The sequence below is a fragment of the Nannobrachium achirus genome, assembly GCF_963921795.1.
Source record: "Nannobrachium achirus genome assembly, chromosome: 10".
NCBI classification, from domain to species: Eukaryota; Metazoa; Chordata; class Actinopteri; order Myctophiformes; family Myctophidae; genus Nannobrachium; species Nannobrachium achirus.
Genome location: NC_137819.1, coordinates 29,878,396 through 29,902,489, shown reverse-complemented (window position 1 = coordinate 29,902,489; position 24,094 = coordinate 29,878,396). Strand labels below are relative to the sequence as shown.

Sequence of the window (24,094 nt, the reverse complement as noted above, 5' to 3'; positions counted from 1 at the left end):
TGCTTTATCTTTCTCTCAGCTAAGGGGTCCTTGGCCCGAAAACGTTGAAGACACCTGGTCTGGTGTGTGCCGTGGGTGCCTCGTGGCTGACGAGGAACTGCTCTGCGTTTGTGTACAGTCGTGATTGGACAGCTGATTAACTTGTGTCCACACCATACCCCATCTCTGAACAAATTAAATTATTTTCAACTTTTAAAAGTGCACCAGAGATTGCGTTCTTACGTTATTTTTCTTGCCTTCTGTCAATTAGTCTGTATCTTTAAGGTGTCATGCTGCTGGCACAATTAATGTTGTTAGTGTAATTTATTACTCTTGAGTCCAGCATAGATGAAGAAGAAAAAAAAACATTCCCCTCAGAGGAAACAATGCTTTTTGGTCAGGAAGTTGCCTTTTTGCTGAGAGAAGAAATATGATCATAATGTTATTTCCAGGTAGAAAGTCTATGGACGTGTTATTTCCAGGTAGAAAGTCTATGGACGTTTTCACAATATAAAATAAAAGTGTCAAGAGCATTAGCTATGTCTAGTTTGTCAACCTGTGTATATTTAGAACACAATAATATATTTCTATTAATAGTCGATAATATCAGAAGTGTCCTGTTCTTCCAGAAATGATTGGATTGGAAATACAATGCAACACAATAGCAAACAACACAGTGAGCAGCACTGGGCACAGTGTTAATTGTTCCCTGTCGTGTGTCAAATGCCAGTTAGACCATATCGAAAAACCTATACAGTGATGAAACAACATCATGAAAAGAAGAAGAAGGAACATTACTGTAATTTTTGGGCTTAGTTGGGTTAGTTGTGACATGCCCATGGGTTACCTAAATATGTTGGGGCAATGTCCATTGAAACGTGATGTGACGTCATCTGACTCATACTACTTTCCAGTCGATACTTGCATGACATTTCTGTTGTTTGAAGACCATCTTGTTCCATTCTGATTACTTCAGCCACAAATCCGATCAAAGTTTTGGTTTCAATAGCAAAACGTGTTTAACTTCAGAGATATTTGTTCTAACAACAAATGTTACTAAATGTATATACTACATATAGAACAGATGTTACTAAATATATGATATATATAGAACAAACATGCTTGTCATGGAACAAGAACAGCATCTGGTGAGTCATATTTTGAGTTGGACTGCTCTGCCTGTTTTGGGAAAGATAAGCCCTCACTGTTGGAGGACCATGCCCCAGCATGTGGTGATAGGGCTAAAAACATATCCTCCGGGTGATTTGTCTAGCTCTTCATTTTAAAAGAAGAAATCAGATGTATGGAGATGTAGAGGCAAAAGTAACAATAGTAATGTGTTGTGGAATTGAAACCAGCACCACGTGGTGTTGTGCCATTGAATCCTTTTACTCTCAACTGTTAGTCTATTGAGCTCCAGCATACTGTTAGTTTAAACCTTGAATTGAGGTTAAATGCTAAGCAAAATTATGTATGCCCGATGCTGACTGTTAGACAGGATGGATATGCCATGATCCTTTTGGGGTAAGGGCGATTTATTGCCCACAATTACAAGATTAATCTTTCAAGGCTGTCACAAATGTCTCACAGTTATACCATTGGGAAATCAAATTCAAAATGAAGGAGGAAAGACGCAGAATGTGCACACAAAGAAAGATACTGACAGAGAGAGGGCAGGACAAATTTGATATAGTGATCGGTTTCTCAGCATGATAAGTTCAGTTCAGCAACGGTTCTGAAACACAGGCCCTCAGCTGTGTGGCAGGAAGAGAGTCAGAGAGGAGGATGCAGAAGTGGTGTATGGGTTTAATGATAGCTCTTACTGTATATATAGAAGAGCACGAGCACGGATGTATGTGCACGAAAACACACACACACACACACACACACACACACACACACACAGACTGACTGACAGGATGACGTGCTGTAGCATGTAGACCACAGCCCTCAGTGACTCGATGAAGCACACCCTACAATCCACAAAAAGAACACGGTTACGCCACACCCACACAGCCAGACATGCACACATAAACTGTGTGCCTTCAACTACCGGGCCCCAGAAGGCTACACTTCTCTTTCTTCTCTTGTCAGTTGCTTTCCTTCCTCTCTCTCTCTCTGTCTGCCTGTGGGTGTTGAGCGGACGGGTCTGTCTTCAGGGATGGCGGAGCTGGAGGACCTCGAGTTTGGGAAGTCCGACTTTGTCCTCCTGGATGAAGTGACAATGGAACAGTTTATGGAAAACCTGAAGTTGAGGTAAGGCCTCAGATACCCAGAGGGAGGGAGGGAGGGATGGATGGATTAGCAGCTGGATGGCAAAGATGAAAAGGGTAACATTCCATACTGAAGTACAAGGGAAGGAAGGTCCTGAACCGTCCCCAGCTAAAATGGAAATTTGATTAGATGTTCTGCAGTGAAGGAAGTCACATTATGCAGTTGATATACAGTATAAGTGTAAAACACGTTTTCATGGTTTTATTCTGAAGGCAGTTAGTTGGAAAGTGCTAACCATTTTCCTGAAACTGTTAAACATCATAACTTGAATCACGTCACGTGGTGAAATGTTCTTGACCATTTAAGCACTTCCTCCAAGATAGTAATTGAGGAAGTGAGGGCACTGAGTGAGGTATGGGAAACAACACAAACCTATGTACGAGTCATTTCCATGTTGACTGTCTTTACCGCTTTTTTGTGTTGCTATGATACAAAACAGTGTTTGCTTTGGCCACCATAGAATCAGAACTCATTAGTAGTCCTCTGGAAATCTGTTAGTTTGCCCCCTTTCTTCAGTTTTGTTATTACTATGTTTCGGTGTGCGTTATAACTGAATCAAGTGACCTTTGCCTCATATCCTCACTGTTGAATTAATCTGAGGGCAAAATTAAAGTTTTCATATTAGAAGCAAGGAGAAGACTAAGACACATATACCCATCCTCTCAATATTATTGAGAGGATGTCAAAATAGCATTAATAACTATTGACAGTAAATACTTACAAGTAAAAACATGTTTTATGTTATTTACAGTTGTGGTTTGATATTACCGTGGTTTATGGTTTGGAAAAGCATGTAGGAGTTCTTTTTGACTGTTCTAGTTTGTTTTCCTCCTGATCAGGCTTGTCTGATGGCAAAGTGTAAACAGGTTATATTTATAGGAGTGGCATAGAATAATGTACTTCCATACTTCCCAATGTCTCTTTGCCTCTGGTACATTTCTGGATTTGTCACTTCTACGTGTGTGTGTGTGTGTGTGTGTGTGTGTGTGTGTGTGTGTGTGTGTGTGTGTGTGTGTGTGCGTGCGTGCGTGCGTGCGTGCGTGCGTGCGTGCGTGTGTGTTTTCTTTTGTTTGTTTTTTCATTGTAAATCAATTTGAAAGCCCTTTTGCCCTTTTGGCCTCTGTGAAATAGTAGGCTACTGAATATAACTTTGAGTTTGACCAGTTCCTAAACCCTGTATCTTTCACAAGATTTACAAGGTTGAGGAAGAAGCAACCACATCAAATCTACTTCCTGCCTTCCATACTCTCTTGCATCACTTCCTGTCATGGTCTGCATGTTCTCTAAAATGTGTTACATTTACTGTAGCTCCAGGGTGTTTTGGTGGGTGTTGTCATTTTGATGGGTGTTCACTTCAGTGGGACGTTTTACACTGAGGTGTGTGTAGTGGTTAAAGTCTTTCTGTGTAGAAATTCTCTGTATAGCCTCTGACTGACAATACATCAACCACTGGGCATGCATGAAAGACATGATCTATGTACTTAATCTAACCTTAACCTCAGCAACCCCTTGCCTAATCTTATTCTTATACTGACAGTGCTTAACTTTAATTTACAATTAATTGGTCCATGTATTTCCTGATTGATGCAGTATGAAGAATCAAATCTTTGTTCAATGTCATATATATCAAATGTAATAATCAAATATAGCTGCAAGCAGCGATAAAGTGTCCAAGGCATAAAAAGCAGGAAAGCAATAAGGCATCAAGGGAAAGCAAAGAAGAATATCAAAGAAAAACAGGACCGAACAGGACTCTGGCAGGTCAGGTAGGTTTTTTTTTTGGCCTAGTGGTGACTCTAATAGGCCAAAGTGAAAAGGGTGCCACGTGTTCTTGGGCCTTTCACGGCAATCGGACGCTGCATGCAGGATTTGAAGCATTTTGTTCCAAAAATGTGTTTTGCAAAAATTGACCCGCTGGTGGCGCTATAACAGGCCAATGTGGGAAGGGTGGCATCTGTTCAGTGTAAATACTGAATAAAAGTACAAATATATTGGCATCAACTTGACATTTTTTGAAAATAGCAGATCTACAAGCTCACAATGCAATGCATGAGCATTTACTGGAGTAGCCTAGAAGTAAGACTATACAAGTGAAGTATAAAATACCTCAAAATTATACTAAGGATAGTATTTGAGTAAATGTACTCAGTTACTTTTACACCACTGGCATTGTAGACCCAGATGCTTGTGAAACATGATAAAGAAATAGTCATGCAATAGTATGAATTTCAGTTTATTTACACAAAGGATTTGCAATTGCAAAATATTATAGCAGCATTATTTTCTAGCAGGCTAGCAGAGTCAGACTTAACTAAAGTTAAATTGTTTTTATTGAAAAACGTTGAGGGGAAGGCGGCTGGGGGTCAAAACTTGGAACTTTAGGGGCTCACATGGGGCTGCCGTCCTGTGGGCAGAGCAGACTATGGATTCCAATTGGGGGGTGTTGGAACCCAGCCAGCCTAGGTGGGGGAGGGAGAGAGAAATGAGGTGAGCTTCAGAATAATTACAGTTGAGCCACAAGGTAGAGAAGAGGTGTTCAATCTGCCCGTTCCACACAGTTCAGAATAATGAACCCACTTACACTGCCTTTCTTTGGCTCCAATGAAGCAATCTGGGAGCTGGTACTGATTGTCAGATGGGCTTCAGGTGTGAGGCTGAGCTTCCCCTGCATGGTTTGAAACAATGAATAAATGAATGCACTCAAACATCATTACTTTATAAAGAAACTCAAAGTCATTACTTCAAAATCAAAATAGGAATGCGTGTCACTGCGGCTGCTTTTTCCTACCCATAGGTCAGACAGGATTGTGTCAGTCTTTCTGCAGGCTCGCCATCTTTCAGATTCAGTTCTAGGGAATAAACCTGGCCTGGATCAAAGAAAAAGGCCAAATGAATAGAAAAACAACAAATTCAAATAATCTGCTGCACTACAGGCTTGAAACAAAATAATTCCATTAATCTGCCCAACTAGGCATTGGCATTAAACTCAAAATACATCAATTCAATAATCAACATTGCATTACATTCCAAAAGAAATTGTTTAACATTTAGATCCCAAAAACAACATAACATTACAGAGCACATGGTCACTCACCAAGTCACAATGTTCCTCATTCACACAGCCAGTGTAGCGAGTGGATCAGGTAGGTATGGCATCTAAAAGTCAAATTATTGCATGGGTAAGTATAAATAATTAATGAATTAAACTGTCAGAAATTGGAATAGTTGTTGAAATAAATAAAGAGTACATACCTGCTGCCTGTAACACCTCCAGTGTTGTGGACCACACTGAGCAAGTTACTGCAGAAAGTCTGGCTTTATACTGGGTGTGGTTTGATTGCAAATTGCTGGGCAGCTGTGTTTGGGTCTATTCTGCATTAGAGGTGGGATTTATGGCTCTTTGAAGTGAGACAGTACCATCGATCTGGCTCACTAAAAAGAGCCGTTCAAAAGACTGGCTCATTTGGCTCCTTGTATATTTATATATTTTTAAGAAGAATTTGTTTAAATATGAATCCACAAGGTGGCACCACATTCCTCTGCTGACAGTTGAGATCACAATTTAGTATTTACCCTTTTCATAAAATGTGTGTGTAAATTAAGCTACCTTGACTTTTGTTATTCATAAAACACCTAAAAAAAACAAGCAGGCAACAATGAACTCGCTCCTCCACTTGTTCTCTCTCTCTCACTCACTCACTGTACTCAGTCAGTACTCAGTGGAGTAGCAAGGAGATGTTGAATTGGGGGGAGGGGGTCTCCCCCCCAAATGAACGGCTCTCTACTGCGCAAACCGGATCCCATCGTTCACTTCAAAGAGCCGTTCAAAAGATTCGATTCGTTCGCGAACGTCCCAGCTCTATTCTGCATCTAGCCTAAGGCCCAGATCATGGGAAACCCCTACTCACGTCAGGGTGGGGGGTCCCCAGTTCAAATATGATTCTTTTTGGTTTCAGTGATATTTGGACTTACCCTCTACAGTATTTCATCATGAAAATGTGACTTTGCATCTATGTTTTAGAGGCAGAAGAATAATTTGCATAAAACTTGCAATGTTGATTGAATTATTAAAAAAGCATGTTTCAATTTAAAAAAAATCCGATCTGACAGATCTTTAGATATTGGTCCAAAGTTCATGTAAAAAAAGTTCCGTGCACGTGACGCGAAAGTTCCGGAATAAAAGCGGGTTTAAGTGTTTTACAAACTGCTCAAAATGGCGGAAAATCTAAGGGCGGAGCTTACTTAACAAAGACACAGATGTCTTCCGCTTGAGTCAAGGCACGCGTGTAAGCAAGTTGCATGTCTTCAAACGAAACGAGGCATGACTTATGCCCCTTTAAAGTTTGAGTTTTCAAACGCTTCGTATAGCGCCCCCCTTTGGCCAATTGGAGTAAGATTGCTTTCAGTGATATTTGGACTAACCCTCGACATATTTGCCAAATGCCATGAACGTGTCACTTTGCATGTATGATTTAGAGGCAGAAGAATAATTTGCATAAAACTGCATTATACAGTGAATTATTAAAAAATAATGTTTCGCTTTAAAGAAAATCCGGCCGCTGTGCGATGACCGCATTGGTCCAAAGTTCATGTAAAAAAAAGTTTTGCGCACGTTACGCGAAAATCCCAGGAGGAGATAGATTTTGACTGTTTTTCATATAATTCAAAATTGTGGGAGAAGTAAAGGTCAGAGGTCAAAAGTCAGAGCGTAAAAGTTGTTCGGCATGAGGAGACGCATAAGTGTATACAGGTTTCATTGCTGTACCTGAAACAGGGCATGAGCTACACCAGTTCAAAGTTGGCATTTTTCAAAGGCTTCCTACAGCGCCACCCTTTGGCCGATTGTTGCGAGCTTCGCGTTTTAGCCGTTTGGCATAGTCCTCTGCCATACTGCCGAGTTTCGTAAAAAGCGACTGCACGGTCTAGCCGCTAGAGAAAAAGTGGCGGAATAATAATAATAATAGTGATGAAGTCCAATAACAATGAGTGGCCACACTCCGGCAGGTCAGGTAGGTTTTTTTTTGGCCTACTATAATAGGCCAAAGTGAAAAGGGTGCCACGTGTTCTTGGGCCTTTCACAGCAATCGGACGCTGCATGCGGGATTTGAAGCATTTTGCTAGTATGTCGCAGGGAGTTACTCCCAATCCAACCCTTGATGCTGAGTTTCAAGCAGGGAGGCACTGGGTCCCATTTTTTAGAATCTTTGGTATGACGCAACCCAGGTTTGAACCCGGATCTCCCAGTCTTAGGGCCGACACTCAAACCACTAGGCCACTGAGCTGGTACATGATATCATTGCAATCCTTGGAAATCACAACATAGGTGTAGACATGACAGTTTGTATTATAATGCTTGTTTCAGGATTTATGATGCATTATACATTATTTAGTAATGGCGGATATTCAAATACGCATCAAGGGGGGTTGGGGGACATTTTTAGGAAGGCTCCATATCAGACATTGTTCAAGGAACCAAACTGTAAAGCCTACCAAATGTCATGGTTTTATGCTTTTATAAACCCCAGGCGAGATTCGATCCAACGACCTTCTGCATGAAAGGCATATGCCCTGACCACTACACTAGGCAGCCACAGTATCTGTTAACCATGTTTGTTTAAAAAAGAAAGTCTATGTAGGCTGAGTGCCTTGATTTTATTGATTTCTTTTTTATATTTTGGAGGCTTGGGGTGAAATCAATCTGAGTAAATGTAATCAGAGTATTTCTGACATTTTCGAGTGATCATATTTTCTTTTACTCAGAACAGAAAAAAAACGGACGATAGAGAAGGGCTCATTTTAAACATGAACGTGATCTGGAGTTAGATCGTGATCTGGAGTTAGATCAGACGTGTCAACATTAAAGAGTTTGACATATGCACATGCCATGGGCATCCAGGATGTTAACATCAACTCAACCCGACGTGGAGTTTGAACTGACAACCATCCGTATACCAGGCACAGGCACTGACCACTACACTGACCACTACACTACGGCAGTCACACATAATGGACCTGCCATTTTTCTAAAAAAAGAAAAGAAAAAAGAAAAGGTTTCATGTAAATCTACAGTAGTTGTGGGGCTCATTTTAAACATGAACGTGATCTGGAGTTAGATGAGACGTGTCAACATTAAAGAGTTTGACATATGCACATGCCATGGGCATCCAGGATGTTAACATCAACTCAACCCGATGTGGGGTTTGAACTGACAACCATCCGTGTACCAGGCACAGGCACTGACCACTACACTACGGCAGTCACACATAATGGACCTGTCATTTTTCTAAAAAAAGAAAAGAAAAAAGAAAAAGTTTCATGTAAATCTACAGTAGTTGTGGGGCTCAATAAAAAGTTTCATGTAAATCTACAGTAGTTGTGGGGCTCATTTTAAACATGAACGTGATCTGGAGTTAGATCAGACGTGTCAACATTAAAGAGTTTGACATATGCACATGCCATGGGCATCCAGGATGTTAACATCAACTCAACCCGATGTGGGGTTTGAACCGACAACCATCCGTGTACCAGGCACAGGCACTGACCACTACACTACGGCAGTCACACTTAATGGACCTGTCATTTTTGAAAAAAAAGAAAAGGAAAAAAGAAAAAGTTTCATGTAATGTACTTGACGCCTTCTTTCAAAATGATATAGCGCCCCCCTTTGGCCAATTGGGGTAAGATTGGTTTCAGTGATATTTGGACTAACCCTCTACAGTAGTTCATCATGAAAATTTTACTTTGCATGTATGTTTTAGAGGCAGAAGAATAATTTGCATAAAACTTGCAATATTCATTGAATTATTAAAAAAGCATGTTTACATTTTTAAAAAATCCGATCTGACAGATCTTTAGATATTGGTCCAAAGTTCATGTAAAAAAAGTTCCGTGCACGTGACGCGAAAGTTCCGGAATAAAAGCGGGTTTAAGTGTTTTACAAACTGCTCCAAATGGCGGAAAATCTAAGGGCGGAGCTTACTTAACAAAGACACAGATGTCTTCAGCTTGAGTCAAGGCACGCGTGTAAGCAAGTTGCATGTCTTCAAACGAAACGAGGCATGACTTATGCCCCTTTAAAGTTTGAGTTTTCAAACGCTTCGTATAGCGCCCCCCTTTGGCCAATTGGAGTAAGATTGCTTTCAGTGATATTTGGACTAACCCTCGACATATTTGCCAAATGCCATGAACGTGTCACTTTGCATGTATGATTTAGAGGCAGAAGAATAATTTGCATAAAACTGCAACATTGAGTGAATTATTACAAAAATAATGTTTCGCTTTAAAAGAAATCCGGCCGCTGTGCGATGACCGCATTGGTCCAAAGTTCATGTAAAAAAAAGTTTCGCGCACGTTACGCGAAAATCCCAGGAGGAGATAGATTTTGACTGTTTTTCATATAATTCAAAATTGTGGGAGAAGTAAAGGTCAGAGGTCAAAAGTCAGAGCGTAAAAGTTGTTCGGCATGAGGAGACGCATAAGTGTATACAGGTTTCATTGCTGTACCTGAAACAGGGCATGAGCTACACCAGTTCAAAGTTGGCATTTTTCAAAGGCTTCCTACAGCGCCACCCTTTGGCCGATTGTTGCGAGCTTCGCGTTTTAGCCGTTTGGCATAGTCCTCTGCCATACTGCCGAGTTTCATAAAAAGCGACTGCACGGTCTAGCCGCTAGAGAAAAAGTGGCGGAATAATAATAATAATAGTGATGAAGTCCAATAACAATGAGTGGCCAAGGCATTGCCACTTCGTGGCCTTGGCCACTAATTAGTCCATATCTGAAAACACAAATTGACATGAACCAAAATACACTGATGATTGTGCTGTCAAACGATGAAACTATGGAATCTATGAAAAGGTTGTGGGGGTCCCTGCTTCTCTCAGCTAAGGGGTCCTTGGTCTAAAAACGTTGAAGGCCCCTGAATTAGTCCATTTTACATGCTTGCCTGTGTAAAATATATATATATTTTTTTAATCTTTGGTCAGGTTTGAGAAAGGCCGTATCTACACCTTCATTGGAGAAGTGGTGGTCTCGGTCAACCCATACAGAGACCTGGAAATCTATGGACGAAATGCCATCGATGCGTACCGTGGACGGGAGCTGTATGAGAACCCACCACACCTCTACGCAGTTGCTGATGCCGCTTACAAGGCCATGAAGAGACGAGCCAAAGACACCTGCATTGTAATTTCAGGTAAGTCTCAGTCATTCTCTTTTGTTTTAACCCATTAAGATCTGAAAAATACCTCAAAATGTCTTCTGAATCCGCGAACCCCCATCTGACAATATTTTGTTCCAGGGATCCCCCAGAAGCAAAGTTTGAGTTAAAAATGTTCGATTTAAAAGAATTATATATTGAAAGATTTGCACACATTTTCGCACAGAGTGCCGCGCTATGAGCTTCTATATCTGCTATTTTTTATTAGCCAAAGTACATCACTGTGATGTCAGGGGAACCAAATCCCTTTTATGCCCATACATGGAGATAAGGAGATCCCTGATATTAAGCCCATACTGTATCTGTGAATATCTATGGGTACTAGGGGTCTCCATATATGGGTAACTGGTCCAATATACTGTACATCACTGGCCAGATGACCCTTTGGCATACAGCAGTCAGACAGTCACTTCTCCACATTCAGCCCCACTCAATCTCCCTTCATTCTCATTCGCTACCGCGCTAACACACATGTCTCAATCCTAATTGTTCATTCTAGTCTATTAAAGCAGAACACTGTTCACTCTTCATACTACTGTACATACATGCTCAGAATTTGCTTACAGAACCATCCTTGCAGCCTGTCAGTGATCAAACTCCCTCCACCTCCCCGACCTCCTCCATGTGGCGTTATTTCTTCACGATGTTAAATGTTTGATTCTGTGGATTGTAGGATGTTACGTCTGTATATCTTAACTTATGCCCTTGAAGGGTTACATTTTATGTTCATGCAATAACTCAGGGGCTGATTTCAGATTCAGTGTAACGCTTGCAATAGCATTGCAATAAATGTTTAATTCTGATGAAAGCGTCTGACTGAACTCTCAAAAGAAAAAGGGAGGGGATCAAAAATCCTTGACTCTATGACTTGGGAGTGAAAATATGTTTTTTTTTATGTCATTCTTGTCAGATGTTTAGGAGCGTCTTGCCTGCAATTTAAGCATCCAACGGCATTTCAGCTTTTAATGATGGAGCCAGTCTGCATGGCGTTGTTAGTTAACCACATGAGCCCTAGCGTCCCTGTTCTGGCATGGAGATTCATAAAACAGCAGATCTTCAAGCTCACAACACATTGCAAAGCATTGTTGTTAGCTTGTAGATTGGCTATTTTTGGTGAAGAAATCTGGTGCAGAAAAAGGAGATGGCCTAGGATAGACCCCTAGGGGACTCCTCCAGTCAATAAGTGGTTAATATATAGTTATAATCAGAAGCCTAATCTAATGGTCTATAAATGTATTGAAACTTTCAAAACAGTCTAACTCTAATAACAAGCACACCTGCTACAGTACCATAATAAAACATTAAGTGTGTGTACACCCAGAGGCATGCTGGGAAGACCTTCTCAGCCACATTGGCACTCGGGTAGCTCTGGTCCATAGCGTTAGACTCGGGTAGCTCTGGTCCATAGCGTTAGACTCGGGTAGCTCTGGTCCATAGCGTTAGACTCGGGGAGCTCTGGTCCATAGAGTTAGACTCGGGTAGCTCTGGTCCATAGCGTTAGACTCGGGTAGCTCTGGTCCATAGCGTTAGACTCGGGGAGCTCTGGTCCATAGAGTTAGACTCGGGTAGCTCTGGTCCATAGCGTTAGACTCGGGTAGCTCTGGTCCATAGCGTTAGACTCGGGTAGCTCTGGTCCATAGCGTTAGACTCGGGTAGCTCTGGTCCATAGCGCTAGACTCGGGTAGCTCTGGTCCATAGCGTTAGACTCGGGTAGCTCTGGTCCATAGCGTTAGACTCGGGTAGCTCTGGTCCATAGCGTTAGACTCGGGTAGCTCTGGTCCATAACGTTATGGACCAGAGCTAGCACTCGGGATGCTACAATTCATCATGGCAACACTTTGTTGCCAAATCATACAGTAAATCAAGCTTTACTCTTGGCCTACAATGAGAACATATCAAACCAAATATGCAGGCTGGAGGTATAGTAGAGCCTACTTTAACCCCATCCTGCATATCTGGTTTAAAAAGTCCTAAGTGGTATGCGCCTGGACCAGTAGGCCAGCGGGCGCCCTAGATCTTGTATTTCTACTTATGTTGTTCCCTGGTCTAGTTTCTCTGGTCTAGTTTTCTTGGTTCTGTTTGTTTGCACCAGTTGTATCTCATTTGTAATCACCCCTCATGTGTATATAAGTCTTGTTCCCCAGTCAGTCTTTGTAGTTATGTCACAAGTTTTAGTTTGTCTGAGGTGTTCTTGTTCACCTGTCTTCCGTATTAAATGATGGGTTTTGAACTCTGTGCACTGGAATGCTACGCACACCAGGTCCTTGTGGTGGTGCAGGCTCACGACATTGTAATCTCAGAAGATGTCTTAAAAAGACAGAAAGGCACCCACCGTAGGGTTTTGAACTCTACCTTGCCTGGCTGTCCTACGTTTGGGTTCTCACGTGACACTCTGTGAATGTTTGCCTCCACCCAAATATCTACTTGAGATAGAGATATGACTCCTCATTTTCATGGCTCTTTCAGACAGTGTTTATTATACTTACTCCAATTAATTAACTCATTGCAAAGTAATTATACTGTCATACTGTAGCACTTGATTGTTGTTAAATGCAATAAAAAGAAATGCATTCAAGGAAATGAGCAAAAATGCAGTGCACAATGCATGACAAACATGAAGTAAATCTTAAGCAGATGTAAAGTATGTGCCAAGGAAAAAGGGTGTGTCTTAGATGGGATTTAAAGGTGTTGATAGAAGGGCAAGACCTAAGGGATAAACTGTTCTAAAGTCATTTGCTCTTGACTGTTATGAATTTGAGACTTTGTATCTTTGTTTCTGTACTGTTTCTTTAATAGATTTTCTGTGTCTCAGGAGGACTCCCTGGAAAATGATAACAATTGTTGCTTACACTATCTTGGAATCAACAAAAATACAATTAAGTGAATTGTAGCATCGGGAACTCATGAACTCTATTGGGCTGGAGAGGTTAACCTATATAGTTAGGGGTAGACAGAACGACTTTGTCCAACTCTGGGAAATGTATATGAATGCCATGGAAACAAGTACCTAATGTAATAATAATATAAAAAAAGTGAAATGTACAGTAGCATGAAAAAACTTGTGAAAAAGTGAATTATATACATTCCTCAAAGTTAAGTAAGTAGAGCCACCGCATTATTGTGTATTAGCAGTACGTTTTCAATGTGTTATGAATAGGAGATTGAGACTATCGTTGTGTGTTTTACCATTGCCATTATTTACCATGCCTATCTGTGTTGATTTGTTCAAGGTGAGAGTGGAGCAGGAAAGACAGAGGCCAGCAAGTACATCATGCAGTACATAGCAGCCATCACCAACCCCAACCAGAGGGCAGAGGTAGAGAGGTAAGTAATGCTGAGGATTAGGAAGCTATGATGTTTGGGTGGCGAGAGATAAGACAAGTTCAGTTTGTCTATGACTCAATGGGTGCCAGCGGCTAATGAGTTAGAACGGCCACCTGGGAATCCGAGGGTTCCCCGGTTCAATCCCGGCCCCTCCCAGCCAGCCACACCTCAAAGTGTCCTTGAGAAATTCACTGAACCTGTGCAACAACAGCCTCAAAAGATATTAAATGCTGACATTTTCTATTCTCGAGTTCAATTCACATCGCATCAATCATTGGACTGTTTGATGAGAGTTTGTTGGAGGCTTTGACATTACCATCCATCATTTCACCATGCTCTATCTTTCGCTCCCCCTGTGGACGTGGCCCACATCTTTCCATCACGGTCACCGCGCTGTCATAAATCAGTGTGAAGAACGTGCTGCTGAAGTCCAACTGTGTGCTGGAGGCGTTTGGGAATGCCAAGACGAACAGAAATGACAACTCCAGCCGCTTCGGCAAGTACATGGACATCAACTTCAACTTCAACGGTGACCCCACTGGTGGACACATCAACAACTACCTGCTGGAGAAGGTGAGGGCTCAGGGGGGTGGGTGTCACACATAGACAAAAAATATGGACGGTGGGAACCCATTGGTTTCTATGCTGCGAAAATGAAGCTTTTTTTGCCCTTGTATGGGTGACGCCACCATTGTTTTAATGAGTACCATTAAATGCTATTGGCTGCCAACGGTCACGTGCAACCACAGGGATACTTGGGTAAATGTGTTGAGCCTGCTGAAAATAAAGCACACAAAGAAGAATCATCACAAGCCTATGATCATAAGCCCCTCCTACAGCATGCCCTGCTTTAACATCAATTATAAAATAAATTTGACCATATTTTCACAAAACGCATATCATGGTGATTGAAACAAGGCTTTAAACTAGCGACAGGAACCATAAAGTATTTATGACAATGTTTATGAAGTTAAGAAAATCAAATGTAAAAGTTTGGGGGAAATTAATGGAATCCTATGGAGAATACAAAAGAAAAAAGTCCGCACACCAAATTTGCAGTTCCCAATATAGAGCTTTACTGTGGTAACGTTTCGAGCTGTATGCTCTTCCTCAGGTGGTCTGAGGAAGAGCATACAGCTCGAAACGTTACCACAGTAAAGCTCTATATTGGGAACTGCAAATTTGGTGTGCGGACTTTTTTCTTTTGTATTGTTGATTACTTTTAGTCCAGCACCCAGCCTATATGGCTTTGGATGTGCATGTTTTTTAGGCTGTTTGTCAGCTTTTTTCTCCATGGAATCCTATGGAGAACATGTTGCTTCTGGTACCAGAACAGCGCAACTAGTGGCCAATCATAGGAACTTTTAGTTATGTGTTTGCTTCATTTTAAATCCGGACAACGGGCCCACTGGTGTCACATAGATAGACCATTGTTTCCCATCCTGGCGTATATGGACCCTCCTTGGGGGGCGCCAAAGAACACAGGGTCATGTGAGGCCATGTCTGTTTAGAGGTAGTGCAACATTTTAACCCACCTGAGGCCGATTATACAAAATGCATTCTAAACCAGCTAGTTCAGTCAAGTTTTGTCAAACGTTTTCCAAAATAGCAGATGTACAAGCTCGCAGCACAGCATGAAGTGACGCTCTGTGAGCCTGCATATCTGCTGTGTTTTAATAGCCAACGCAAACATATAAAACTAGAAAGATGCAAGGAAATTGTAAGTGTGGTTGCCGTGATGCAATTTATAATTAATTTCGCCTTACCATTTGAATTTTCCCCATTCAAGTCAATGGGGAAAATGTATTCACTAATACATTAATTGCCATACAGTATATGGAGATCTCTGTGTCAGTCCTTGTCCCTTTTATGCCCATATATGGAGATCCCTGATGTCATCATTATATGATGCCCATGTCTTGGAAAGCCCATACATGGACATACTGTGTCAGTCTCATGTGGTTTATGATGTCAGACATCTATGATGTCAGCCATCTCCATATTTGGAAAAAGTTAATTTTTTAAAATTAAAGTCAATGGAGAAAATTAAATTAAACTATAATATTCAACGCATGCGTGTCCCGATGAAGCTGGTCGATTTGGCATATGGCCCGAGTGCGTGGCACAAAGGAGGGAGGAGTAGTGCCGAGTGCGGTAAAAATAAGTTTACTTAGGAGGAGATGGAAGATGGAATAAAGTCGGCACAAGTACTATAGTCTGATACATTTACATTTACATTTATTTGGTTTGGAGATGAAAGGATCTGCTAGCCATAGTACTGTACAAGCAGCGGTGGTGGATGGTGAGCAGAAATTCCTTGAAAGGCACCAGCAACAAATAAATGAAATTGAACACTCTCATAGTGAAGTGTGAATCAGATTGGTTGAGAATAGAAACATGAATCTGAGGCCAAACCATGGTTGACCGCGTGCAACTGCAAAGAGTTTCCTGACTGAACTTGTCTGTTTTTTTTAACAATATATTTATTAGATTTTCTTTTTTCACAGATATTTCAACATTTGTTACATTTGTAACAAATGTTGAAATTCTTTATACAAAAGACAAAAACAAAGGAAACAATGACATGACAAAATACAAAACCACACAAAGAAAAAACAACAACAACAACAACAGCACTTCTCCCCCCCCCCCCCCCCCCCCCACCACCCTGTTCTGACATTAAGTTAAGTTACAGTCTTTAATATATTGAATGAAACGTTCCCTTATCTCCTGAAACACCACCTCTTGTTTGTCCTTCAGAATATATGTGATCTTTTTCCAGAGGCAGACAACAGACAAAGAGACAATTCTCTGAACCATTGAGAAATACTTGGTTTGCCCAGACTTTTCCAGGATAATGCGATTATTCTTTTGTCTACCTGCTATTCTAGTTGCTTTGTAGCACTATATTTACAGTGGTCAATTGTTTGACTAGACTGTTTGATTTTGCATGTTGTAAGTTGCTATGTACCAAAATTCTCTATTTTAAGCCCACAACAATCAGGCTTCAGACCAAATCACAGCACTATTTCAGCAGTCACCTTAGTGAAAAATGATATTGCCACAGCATTAGATAATAAACAGCACTGTGCTGCTATATTTGTTGACCTTTCTAAGGCATTCGACACTGTGGATCATGGACTTCTTATGGAGAAATTGAAAAATATTGGCCTCGATATTAATGCCCATCGTTGGTTTAGTGATTACTTGACAGGGAGGCGCCAATGTGTTAGAGGAGGGGATTCCCAATCTGAATTTTTGCAAGTCACTAAAGGTGTGCCCCAAGGTTCAGTCTTGGGTCCAGTCCTTTTTACTATTTATATAAATAATATAGTATCCAAATTAAAAGATTGTAAATCCCATTTATATGCAGATGATACTGTTATTTACTGTATAGCCAATTCGGTTGAAGTAGCAATGGAAAAATTACAAAATGCTTTTAACGCCCTGCAAGATGCTCTCATTTCACTTAAACTAGTTCTAAACTCAAGCAAGACAAAATTTATGCTATTTTCAAGAGCCAAAAATATAAATACCGACTGTCTTCATATTGATACTCTAAGTAGATCCTCCATTGATAGAGTTGCAGAATATAAATATCTGGGTATTTGGCTAGATGATAAACTTACATTTAATCATCACATTTCAGAACTTTCAACCAAACTAAGACAGAAAATTGGATTTCTATATAGAAATAAAGTAAACTTCCCAATGATCTGCAGGAAAAGGGTTGTGGAAGCTGTCTTTATGTCAGTATTAGATTATGGGGATGTTATCTATAGAAATGCTGCCCCTACTACCCTTTTACCCCTTGACACAGTATACCATTCAGCACTTAGATTTATCACTGGTGAAGGCTACTATACCCATCACTGTACCCTCTATGAGAGAGTAGGCTGGCCATCCCTTGCTGAGAGAAGAACAAGGCACTGGCACCAGTTTATTTTTAAAGCTATTGATGGGAAGTTACCACCTTATATCACTTTACTACTTGACTGGAAAACAATAACTTACCGGACTCGCTCAAGTGACTGGCTTTCACTTAAGGTTCCACCTGTTCAGTCAGAACTAGGGAAAACAGCTTTTTGTGTTGATGCTCCTGTTTCATGGAACAATCTACAATGCATGCTAAAAATTAATGCTCCAATATCGTATGGTCAATTTAATAACATGCTTTTAAATCTCCCTACCTCAGTATGCAATTGTTTTTAACCTACTATTTCCTTATGATGTTTTATTTTATTTTTTGTTGTCGTTGTGTATTTGTATGTCTTAATTGTTGATTTTTGTATTGTAATCTCGTCAGCATTGCAAATGAGGGTGAACCTCAATGCTCTTTTCGAGAATAAATAAAGGTTTCAATCAATCAATCAATCAATGTATAAGACCGTCATGGGTAGTTAATATATAGGCCTGAAAAGTTGGGAAGACTGCAAGGGCCTCAACTAACAGGGGCCCTAAAATGCCATGGGTTAATGTTTTAACAACTGGGTTCTTGAGGCCCAGTTACCTGAACTTTCTTGAATTAGCTGTACAAAAGCACAGGTTCTGACAAGATTGTCTCCAAAAACAATATGCCTCACTTTCATTCCAATGGTCAATTATGGTTTATTGCTCACAATAATAATGATCTGTTTTCCCTTGCTAGTCTAGGGTGATCCACCAGCAAGATGGGGAGAGGAACTTCCATTCATTCTATCAGGTAAACACTAAGTTTAAACATGATCAAACGCTTTCTTGTGTTAATAACTGCTTGAACCTCAGTATTTCCATTCTGGGAGAACATTTGCTATCAGCTATTTTCTCACAAGCATTGTGAGAAAATAGGTTGACTTGGGCAGATCGCCCCCCACCCCGCCTCCCCGTTTCTCTCTCTGTCTCAACACTCGCTGGCAGGAGAACGATTTCGCCAATTCAAGTCTAATTTCTTCAAAGATAGATAGAAATCGACTGGCGAATATTAGAGACAATAAAACCCTAGCGCAATTTTGCTTTTTGGAGCGGTGAAAGCGCTCCCAATAGACAGGTATGTCCGTGGGTATGTGGCTGGGTGGCTGGCTGGCTGGCCGTGTCCGTAGCCTGGCAATACCTTGAGTGGCCACACACAACACACTAGTTAAAGGAGGGGCGCTGTTTTGTGCAGGCCAGGCACACTCAACACTCACTCACACGCGCACACAACACACACACACACACACACACACGCACACACGCACACACACGCACCTAGAACACAGAATCAAAAACATAGATCTAGAACACATAGAATCAAAAACATAGATCTAGAACACATAGAATCAAAAACATAGATCTAGAACAGAATCAAAAACATAGATCTAGAACACATAGAATCAAAAACATAGATCTAGAACATATAGAATCACAAACATAGATCTAGAACACAGAATGTAAAAACATAGACCTAGAACACACATTCAAAAACAGATCTAGAACATATAGAATCAAAAACATAGATCTAGAACACATAGAATCAAAAACATAGATCTAGAACACATAGAATCAAAAACATAGATCTAGAACACATAGAATCAAAAACATAGATCTAGAACACAGAATCAAAAACATAGATCTAGAACATATAGAATCAAAAACATAGATCTAGAACATATAGAATCAAAAACACCATATAGAATCAAAAACATAGATCTAGAACACATAGAATCAAAAACATAGATCTAGAACACAGAATCAAAAACATAGATATAGAACATATAGAATCAAAAACATAGATCTAGAACACATATAATCAAAAACATAGATCTAGACCATATAGAATCAAAACACCATATAGAATCAAAAACATAGATCTAGAACACAGAATCAAAAACATAGATATAGAACATATATAATCAAAAACATAGATCTAGAACACATAGAATCAAAAACATAGATCTAGAACACAGAATCAAAAACATAGATCTAGAACATATAGAATCAAAAACATAGATCTAGAACATATAGAATCAAAAACACCATATAGAATCAAAAACATAGATCTAGAACACATAGAATCAAAAACATAGATCTAGAACACATAGAATCAAAAACATAGATCTAGAACACATAGAATCAAAAACATAGAACAGAATCAAAAACATAGATATAGAACATATAGAATCAAAAACATAGATATAGAACACATAGAATCAAAAATACACACACACACACACACACACACACACACACACACACACACACACACACACACACACAGTACACACACACACACACACACACACACACACACACACACACACACACACACACACACACACACACACACACAGTACACACACACACACACACACACACACACACACACACACACACACACACACAGGGTATAGCTGCTCAGATTCACCGCTCCACTTCGAACCGAGGTTTGATTTTTTTTATGCAATTAGGCTACAGAGCGCATTTGTGCATGATGTCTATTGTGCTAGATTGTCTTAGGGCTAGGCTCTACTCTGACTGATATTCGCTACAGAGTAGGCTAGTCTATATTTCACATTATACAGAGCGCATTTGTGCATGTTGTCTATTGCGCTAGGGTTATATGGTCTCTAATATTCGCCAGTATATTTCTATCTATCTTTGACGAAAATAGACTGGCGAAATCGTTCTCCTGCCAGTGAATGTTGAGACCATCGAGGCGGGGCGGGGGGCGATCTGCCTCAAGTCAACCTGTAAACAGCTACACGCATATCTCATGTAAAGAGATATGGAGTAGAGAGAAAATGAGGAAGAAGGCTTTACTGACTATGTAAATACAAGACAATGGACCTGACAGTGCTGTCCTTCTCATTTGAAGAGAAACTGACATAAGTGGGACAACAGAAATGTTATATGCCGTAGTTACAGTTTACTAAGTCAATTTTGACCATATGAGATGTAGTTATTCTCATTGCAAACTTTTGTGTTTTGACAGTTGTTGCGTGGAGGCGAAATGCTGGAGTCCTTTCACCTACAGAATGACCCTGCTGTTTATGTTTATACCAAAGAGGGAGCTGACACCACTGTAAGTCTGTGATTTATAGCCTAAATGTACCTTTTACGTCAATAATATTCATCTTTTATCCTTTGGGATTATATATTTGCCTCTTCATCGAATGATTCCCTTCAACCCATGTGTTCAAACACCTCTCTGTCCTGTAGACATCCAGCAATGATCGCTCCAGTCACAAAGCGGTGATGAGCGCTCTGAAGGTGATCGGTTTCTCAGAAGCAGAGATTGATTCCATCTACAAGATCCTGGCCACCATTCTTCTTCTGGTAAGTTATAGCGCTGTTGATTAAAGTCTATCTCTGTGTATTTGGTTTCTGCTATTTTCAAGGAATGTTTACCTAATGTTGCATGCCCATAGGCCTAGGATTCATGTGGTTTGAAAACCATTAAAACAACAAAACAAATGCAAATTAATGTTTCAGTGATTAAATTATTACAAATGATATGACACACTGTCACAGTATGGGGCTGTCAAGTATGACATCATTTTGTAGGCAGAGGAGAATTTCTGCCCCCAGTTTCCGTGAATCTTTTTACTATTTTTACTATTTACACATTTTTCTTCTCTTTGTTGTTGAAAGGAAAGTGTTAGAATTATACTTTAGTCGTTATTTTTGTCTCGGATCTGTTGAAATAGCGAGGGACAGAAAATGCTCTGGGGGCAGAGTTCTCCTCTGCCTACAAAATGATGTCACGGCTTAAAAGCCTATAATGATTTGGTTAGTAAAAGTGTATAATTAGTGATCTTGTGTCTAATGATGCTTCTACTTTTTCAGGGTAATATTCAGTTTGAGTGTGATGGTGAGAGTGTCCAGGTGGTGGGGCTAGAGGCTTTGACCCACATCGCTGAGCTGACCACCACAGAGCCAGATACTGTCAGTAAGAGCCTGCTGTACCGCACTGTGGCCACCGGGGGTGGCGAGATTATAGAGAAGGGACACACGCAACAGGAGGCCTGCTCTGGGAGGGATGCTTTTGCCAAGGTGTTATTCTCTCATCAGATAAGATCATGTTATTTCACATCACAACCTATGGCTAATACACAGCTTGTTTACCGAACCTGTTAGCTGGTGAATTGATTGTTTTTAAATTAAGCTCCCTGCCTGAGATAAACCGTGTTAACACCACAATTCTCCCACACTTTGCTTGTATCTAATTTTCTCTCTTGTCACTTTCACTTAATATCCCCTCCCTCCCCCCTTTCTTTCGGCACTGCAGGCTCTCTACGAGAGACTTTTTGCCTGGATTGTGGGTCGTATCAACAGTGTTATTGAAGTTAAAGACTACAACCCACTGCTTGATGGGAAAAACACTGTCATCGGGGTCCTGGATATCTATGGCTTTGAGATCTTTGATAACAACAGGTTGGTCCCTCATAATTTCACCTAAATGGATGTACAGTATGTAACATCTATCAGTCGTTCTCAGTTCCAGTCCTTGGACCCAGAGTAGAGTAGGCTACTGTTGGCTTTGGTCCGTGCCATTTTAGGACACTAAGGACATGCAACTGGGTCAAGTTCAGAATAGCTAGAATTATATATTTTCAATATTTGTGACCCAGATGTCTATCTAATCATCAACATTGTTCATTGTTTGTGTTTTTTGGCCCAAGCAAGTCTTTTCCTCTCTTCCTCAAGGCTTGATACAGTATACGTGCATCTGAACAGTTGATGTTGAGACGTGTCTGTTACTTGGAATCTGAACGCATTTATTTGCGCTGTAATCTGAGGTCCAGTTATTAATTGGCAATTTCTGTAGCTAGTAACTCAAATAAACTGGCAGCAGAGGTAACTCTGGGTCTTCCTTACCTATGGTAATACTCACAAGAGACACTTTCTCCATAGTGCTTGATGGGTTTTGCGACCACACGAAGAAGAAACTTTAAAAGTTATTGAAATTTTCCAAATTGACTGACCTTCATTTGCAATGATAGACTGTCATTCCTCTTTGTTTTGTTAATTTAGTTTAGTCTTTTACCAAATAGGGCTGTGTCAACCCTAACATCAAAACAGAATGTCACAAATTTAAATTATTTAAATACTTTGCAAAGCTGTCATCAATACAAATGGTGGCCACTTAAAAGAATATCAAACATGTTGATTTGTTTAACACGTTTCTGTTTACTCTTTTATTATAATAATAATAATAATACATCAGATTTATATAGCGCTTTTCAATGTAGCCAAAGTCTCTTTACAAAACTATACTAAATAAAAATAAAATAAAAACAACTTTATTAAGAGAACAATTTAAAAGGCTAAAAGTTAAGAAGAAAATGAGCAGGGACACAGAACAGATTAAAAGTGTGGGGTTTTGAGGGAGGCTTTGAACACGGCAAGGGTGGGGGCAGCTTTTATGTGAGGTGGGAGTGGGTTCCAGAGGTTGGCCTGTCACCCCAGGTGCGTTTTTTTGCTTTATGGGTGAATTCCAGGAGGTTGGCATTGCCAGACCTGAGGGGGCGGGAGGGAACATGAGGTTTGACAAGGTCAGAGAGATAGCAAGGAGCCTGGTTGTTGAGGGCCTTGTACTGTAGGTGGTGATCAGTATTTTGAAATCAATTCTGTATTTTACTGGGAGCCAATGGAGGTCGAGGAGGGGAACTGGGGTGATTTGGTCTCCTGATCGGGTTTTGGTGAGGAGGGCGGGCTGCAGAGTTTTGCACATATTGTAGTTTTTTCACTACTTTGGAGGTGGCACCGTAAAGAATATTGCTGTAGTCAAGTCTGGATGTGACGAAGGCACGGATGAGTGTCTCTGCAGCATTTATGTATTAGTTAGTTATGTATAAAGAGAACGGGATGATGTTGCTCGCTAATGGCTTTGTTCCCGTGTTGTCTGCCAGTTTCGAACAGTTCTGCATCAACTACTGTAATGAGAAGCTCCAGCAGCTCTTCATAGAGCTGATCCTCTGTCAGGAGCAGAGTGAATACCAGAGAGAGGGCATCACCTGGCAACATGTGGGTACACACGCACGCACGCACGCACGCACACGTACACGCACACACACACACACACACACACACACACACACACACACACACACACACACACACACACACACACACATACAGACTTAAACACAGTCAGACATATTAGAGACACATAAAGTACAGTATAATCCCAATCACATGCATGCAAAACATGTATGTAAATAATCAAGCACAGTGCAACTGGTATCAATTTCCTCATTAAACAATGGGATAGAAAGCAGCCCATTCCCAAGCATACCATTTGAAACCTATCTTCCTATAATTGGTTCTCAGTAACGCTCATTA

At 40.6% G+C, this 24,094-nt stretch overlaps 1 protein-coding gene across 1 annotated transcript in view; it reads left to right on the top strand.

Annotated features, from left to right (window-relative positions):
• The first annotated feature begins 10,373 nt into the window (after positions 1–10,373).
• myo1g (myosin IG) overlaps positions 10,374–24,094 on the top strand; it is a 56,108-nt gene continuing 42,387 nt past the window's right edge. Inside the window, exons 1-9 of the mRNA XM_080735803.1 lie at positions 10,374–10,444; positions 13,699–13,792; positions 14,200–14,365; positions 18,441–18,494; positions 20,742–20,831; positions 20,969–21,085; positions 21,596–21,802; positions 22,038–22,183; positions 23,662–23,776. Coding sequence (XP_080591929.1) covers positions 10,405–10,444; positions 13,699–13,792; positions 14,200–14,365; positions 18,441–18,494; positions 20,742–20,831; positions 20,969–21,085; positions 21,596–21,802; positions 22,038–22,183; positions 23,662–23,776 — 1,029 coding nt within the window. The 5' untranslated portion in view covers positions 10,374–10,404. The remainder of the gene's footprint in view (positions 10,445–13,698; positions 13,793–14,199; positions 14,366–18,440; positions 18,495–20,741; positions 20,832–20,968; positions 21,086–21,595; positions 21,803–22,037; positions 22,184–23,661; positions 23,777–24,094) is intronic.